This window comes from Rana temporaria, chromosome 2 (assembly GCF_905171775.1).
Source record: "Rana temporaria chromosome 2, aRanTem1.1, whole genome shotgun sequence".
NCBI classification, from domain to species: domain Eukaryota; kingdom Metazoa; phylum Chordata; class Amphibia; order Anura; family Ranidae; genus Rana; species Rana temporaria.
In genome coordinates, this window is record NC_053490.1 from 334,788,116 (window position 1) to 334,794,355 (window position 6,240).

A 6,240-nucleotide genomic window follows, 5' to 3' on the forward strand; every position below is an offset into this window, starting at 1 on the left:
AGGGGTACGATGTACCCCATATCCATTCACTTAGGGTGGGGGGCCGGTATCTGGGGGCCCCCTTATTTGAGGGGACTCCCAGATTCCGATAAGCCCCCGCCCGCAGACCCCGACAACCAACGGCAAGGGTTGTCGGGAAGAGGTCCTGTCCTCATCAACATGGGGACAGAGTGCTCTGGGGTGGGGGGGCCCGCAGTGCGCCCCCCTGCCCCAGAGCACCCAACCCCCCCATGTTGAGGGCATGCGGCCTGGCACGGCTCAGGAGGGGGGGGGGCGCTCGCTCGTCCCCACTCCCTTCCTGACCGGCCGGGTAGCGTGCTTTGGATACGGGTCTGGTATGGATTGTAGGGGGACCCCCTACGTCAATTTTTCGGCGTGGGGGGGTCTCCTTACAACCCATACCAGACCTAAGGGCCTGGTATGCTCCTGGGGGGGGAAGCCATGCCGTTTTTTTCTTTGAAAATTGGCATGGAGTTCTCCCTCTCAGGAATGCATGCTGAGCGACGCTGTCATTTTTTTTAATAATTATTTGTTTTCCCGGCGCGTCTTTTTTTTTCACCCGTCGCAACTTTAGTGTCCCGTGGAAATTCTCAAAGCCGCCCGGCGTTAATTACGTTCGCGCGCTGCACGTCGGGAAAATGACGTCACACGCATGCGCAGTACGGCCGGCGCGGGAGCGCGCCTCATTTAAATTTTAAACGCCCCCAGGAGAGGAGGACCGCCTTACGACGGCGGCACTTAAGTTACACGGCCTGAAATTTCTAGGTAAGTGCTTTGACGATCGGGCACTTAGGTAGAAATTTTAAGTCAGTGTAACTTAACTGCTGAAATTTAAGTTAGGCAGGATTTTTGAGAATTTGGCCCAATAAAACCAAATTTATCTGAAGTTACCGATTATACAAAATAAGGAATGCTGCATCGAAACAAATGAAACGGAACAAATTAATAATAAATAATAATAAGTAATTTGTTACGTTCCATTCATTTAGATATGGCATTCGTTATTTCGGATAATTCATAAATTCGGATACATTCGTATTTGTTCACTAACAGCAAAATTTGAAAAGAAATTCCAGTTAAATCTGAAGTTATTATTTCAGATTTTCGGGTTTTTGAAACCATAAGGTTTTCCAATTTTGGGATTTTCTTTCTTATTTTCGGATTTTCATTCTTTTGAATTTTTGGATTTTCATTTTTATTCTTTTATTTTTGAATTTCAGAATTTCAGAATTTTAAAATTTAGAATTTCCGCATTTCCAAAATTTCAAATTTTAGAATCTCCGAAAAGGCGGATTTTCAAATTTCCAAAAATTAGAATTTTCTAATTTCTGAATTTCCGAATTTCTGGATTTTCGAATATTCAAATTTACGAATATTCGGAAACATTTGGTAAATGGGTTTTCGTTCATTCAGATTTTTCGAAATTAACACATTTGTTGAAATTCGTTAAAAATCGAATTTGGAACAAAACCAATTGCACGTGTCTAGTTCATTGTCGTCGTAAAATTGCTAGTGTATCCAAGGGGCCCTAGAAAATCTCAAACCATTGAGACGAGAAGCTACTTTTTTATTCCTTCAAATCGAGTATCTTTAGGTCACCGGCTGCTTGTACAAGCCTCATCAATAAAACCGCCACTCAGTCTGATCTCTGCTAAACCAGGACAGATAAACAGTTGATGAAACACAGACTTTACATAAGCAAGTCCCAGCTCTTCCTCCCCCTATCACAGCAGATTAACCACTTGCTTACTGGGCACATATACCCCCTTCCTGCCCAGATGGAATTTCAGGTTTCGGCACTGCGTCGCTTTAAATGAAAATTGCGTCGTCGTGCGACGTGGTTCCCAAACAAAATTGACGTCCTTTTTTTCGAAACAAATAGAGCTTTCATTTGGTGGTATTTGATCACCTCTGCTGTTTTTATTTTTTGCGCTATAAACAAAAAAATAGCGACAATTTTGAAAAAAACACAATATTTTTTACTTTTTGCTACAATAAATATCCCATTTTTTTAAAAAAAAACAACATTTATTTTTCTCAGTTTAGGCCGATGCATATTCTTCTACATATTTTGGAGGAAAAAAAATCGCAATAAGCGTATAGTGATTGGTTTGCGCAAAAGTTATAGCGTCTACAAAATAGGGGATAGAATTCTGACATTTTTTTTATTTTATTTTCTTACTAGTAATGACAGCGATCTGCGACTTTTGTCAGGACTGCGATAATATGGCGGACACATTGGACACTTTTGACACATTTTTGGTACCATTTACATTTATACAGCAAACAGTGCTATAAATATGCACTGATTACTGTATAAATGTGACTGGCAGGGAAGGGGTTAACACTAGGGGCAAGGAAGGGGTTAAATGTGTTCCCTACTAGTGATTCTAACTGTGGGGGTAGGGGACTGACTGGGGGAGGTGACCGATCTGTGTCCCTATGTACAAGGGACACAGCATCAGTCTCCTCTCTCTCTGCTCTGTTACTGCCAATTGTGGGCACCTGGCGGACATTGCGGCCACCAGGCACGCCCATCTGCATTTCAGTGATGCGCCGGGCAAGAGCGCCCCCTAGTGGCCGGAGGACCCGAGGCCGTAAAAAGACGACCTCCTCATCTTTTTTCTATGGCCCGGGTCTGAAGAGGTTAAGGTCCCAGGCAGAAGAAAAGTTTATTGCCTGCTCTTTTGTATAGGAGGAGTGTGGAGTATGGAGTGAAAAATTTCATTTACGTGCTTTATCTGCCCCACCTGTGCACTCATTATGTATTATAGAATAAAAAATGTGAAACGTAGTTTAAAGCCCATAGCAACAGGTCGTTTTTAAATGTTGCAATGTAATTGGTTCAGGAGGTGACATGGTCACAACGGTCAAGGTACCAGCTAATAGAAGTTACTGTATTTAAATTTAAAAGATCTGCGCAACAGTTTTCAGTCTGCGCTCAACAGGAGAAGAAGAAGCTTCCCACCCTCCCTCCCTTGTCATGGTCCTTGATGTGTGGCATCCATCCCTTTCTGTAAATTAAAGTGGCCAGTTTTTGGTAAAATAGTTATAACTCGAGCTGTAATGGCTGAGTTATCATATATGAATTTAAGATGTGTGTAAATAATATAATCATTTGGTGTGCAATATTTGGTAATAAACCATCAAATGTGTGTGTTATGCCGCGTACACACCATCACTTTATGTGATGAAAAAAACAACACTTTCTGTGAAGTAAAAATGACGTTTTTGAAACTTCAATTTTCAAAGACGAAGTTGCCTACACACCATCGTTTTCTCACAATGATCTTGCAAAGTGAGGTTACGTTCCACCACGTTTTACCATTGAAGCTTGCTTCATAAGTAGCTTCTGGGCATGCGTGGATGAAAAAACGTCTTAGAAAACGACGTTTTTTGCTACACACGGTCAATTTCTGTGAAGTAAAAAGTGCACTTTTGAAAAACGACACATAAAATTGAAGCATGCTTCAATTTTTTTTGGTCGTTTTTTAGAAGACATAAAACGACGTTTTCCCCCACACACAGTCAATTAAAGTGACGTTTTACAAAACATCATTTTTTTTCATCACATAAAGTGATGGTGTGTACGCGGCATTATGAAATTGTATTAAAATAATAAAGGTCCGTGGCCAATTTCAACCCATTAAAGTATGTGTAATGTTATTTATTGTCATTAATTATATTATTGAAGGGTATTATATGGATTAAGTACTGTCTACGATCCTATATGAAGTTTTTTCCTGGTCACTAGGGATGAGCCGAACACCCCTCGGTTCGGTTCGCACCAGAACATGCAAACAGGCAAAAAATTTGTTCGAACTTGCAAACACTGTTAAAGTCTATGGGACACGAACATTAAAAATCAAAATTTTAAAGGTTAATATGCAAGTTATTGTCATAAAAAGTGTTTGGGGGCCTGGATCTTGCCCAACAGGACATGTATCAATGCAATTATTTTTTTTAAAAACTGAGCAGTGATTTTAATAATGCTTAAAGTGAAACAATTAAAGAGAAATATTCCTTTACATTTCGTACCTGGGGGGTGTCTATAGTATGCCTATAAAGTAGCGCATGTTTCCCGAGTTTAGAACTGTCCACAAAATGCAATTTCTAAAGGAAAAAAAGTAATTTAAAACTACTCACGGTTATTTATGAATTGTCGGGTCCCGGCAATACAGATCAGGCCCTTTGGGTCTGGTATGAATATTAAGGGGAACCCTGACCAAAAAAAGAGCGTGGGGGTCCCTCCAAATTCCATATAAGGCCCTTCAGGCAAGCGGGGGTTACCCAATGACGTGGGCGCGTGACCTTGCCCCCTCTTACGCGTCATGGGGGGTTCGTGTGGAGTGGAGACTGGAGCATCACTGGAGAATGGATCACCGCAGGACAATGGATTACACTGGAATGTTTTTTGATTTTTTACAAGGACTTTTTATGACAATAACTTGCATATTAACCTTTTAAATTTACACTTTTGATTTCTTTCATAGACTTTTAAAGGGTGTTCCACAGCTTTTCGAATTTGCCGCAAACACCCCAAATTGTTTGCTCTTTGCCGAACGGGCGAGCAGTCAATGTTCGAGTTGTCTCAAACATAAATCTCATCCCCACTTTTCACTAAACTACAGTGTCTGATCACATGTCAACACCTGGAAAAACAGCTTTAGCAGTGCATATTTGAATTGAGGACTGAAATGCACAACAGAAAGGAGGGGTAAAAATGTTTTCAGGAATATGACTTTTCACATATTGCTTTTTTTTTACTATTAAACATGAACTAACTATTAAGGGTGTATAATAATATTTTATTTAATAATTTGACATATAACATTTTGGATTGGATTGCCTTTTTTTCCCCTTTATTGAGAACTTGTGATTTCAAGTCAAATGGCCCTCTTCTCAAGATAGATAACTGACTAGTTTCAGAACCATTTAAATGGAGAAAAGATTTTATTTGCACTCCAACATCCACATTTTATGTTTTACAGCTGATGTTTCAAAACACCTTTGAAATCAGTAGAGTATACAAGATATACAAGAAGGATAGAGGTTGCTCTGTTCATTATGCAAAAAATCTCATACATTAGCTTAGCCCTTTAAGAGAATGGTTCACCTGGCTGAAGTTTTGGCAATATTATTTATTTTACTGCATGTATTTGCACTGAATTTCCCATCGTCAAATACTGTTTGTAATGCTGAACATAAATTACCATTGTTTTGTTGTGTTGTTATACAATACACATTTACATCACTTGATAACATATTTTGGAAGGGTCTCCGTTTATACAGGTATAAGAAGCTAATTTGCAGTTTGGGGTTTGTTGTTATTACAAGTATGGGACTTAGAGCTGCATAGCAACAAGCTACAAATATACGAATGTCATTGATTTCAGTCTCCACTTTAGGTACGGTTAATGTATAGATCCACAAAGAGTTATCTAATCCGAAAAGCAAGACATAAAGGGCTACCAATAAAAAGACAGTTCTTGAAGCTTTATCTATAGCTGATCTCCTTTGGGGATTGTTCAAACTCTTCATTTTTCTCATACTTTTTTCATGGTTAAACAAAGTCAATACAATGTAGCTGCTTGCCCCAATCATTAGTGTCACAAAAATCAAATCCCGAACAGTGTAAAAAACTCCATTGGCAATATAAGATATCTGGTTTAGGAATTCAGCATCACAATATATCACATGAAGGGCATAAGCTGCGGATATGTTTTTCCTGGCATGGGCATTCATGACAAAGACAGGGTAAGTTGAGAGATTCATAATCCAAAAGAACAAAATTATAATAGTTGGATTTTTTAACACTTTTTGTTTAAGGTACACCCACATTCCTGTCATTGGAGCAATAAGAATACATTGGTGGCAGCTTAGTAAACTGGTAACACCTATAGACATTGCCCTATTAACTCTATAAGTGTATAGGACAAGTTTGCACTCTGTATCATCAAGCAAGTTCTCAACTGCAATAGCATCCAATGTCTGTGGAATAACACGTGCTATGATAATCAGAAAATTATTAAAGGAGAGCACTGTCAATATTTTATTATTTGATAATAATTTCCTCTCCTTTAGTCTAATGTAAGTAAATTGAACTAAAATAAACAAATTTCCTGGGATACCTATTATCATTAAAAGCATAAATGCAGTAGCTTTCAGTATTTGCTGGGGGTCCATGGATATATGTATCTGCAAAGATAAAGTTAGATATTTTAGATGTTTACATAAAAA

General features: G+C 39.1%; 1 protein-coding gene across 1 annotated transcript; it reads right to left on the bottom strand.

Moving 5' to 3' along the window:
• Positions 1 to 4,834: 4,834 nt before the first annotated feature.
• Positions 4,835 to 6,240, bottom strand: LOC120928627 (olfactory receptor class A-like protein 1). Its single transcript, XM_040339657.1, has one exon. The coding sequence runs from the start codon at positions 6,184 to 6,186 to the stop codon at positions 5,113 to 5,115; it is 1,074 nt and encodes a 357-aa protein (XP_040195591.1). The 5' UTR covers positions 6,187 to 6,240; the 3' UTR covers positions 4,835 to 5,112.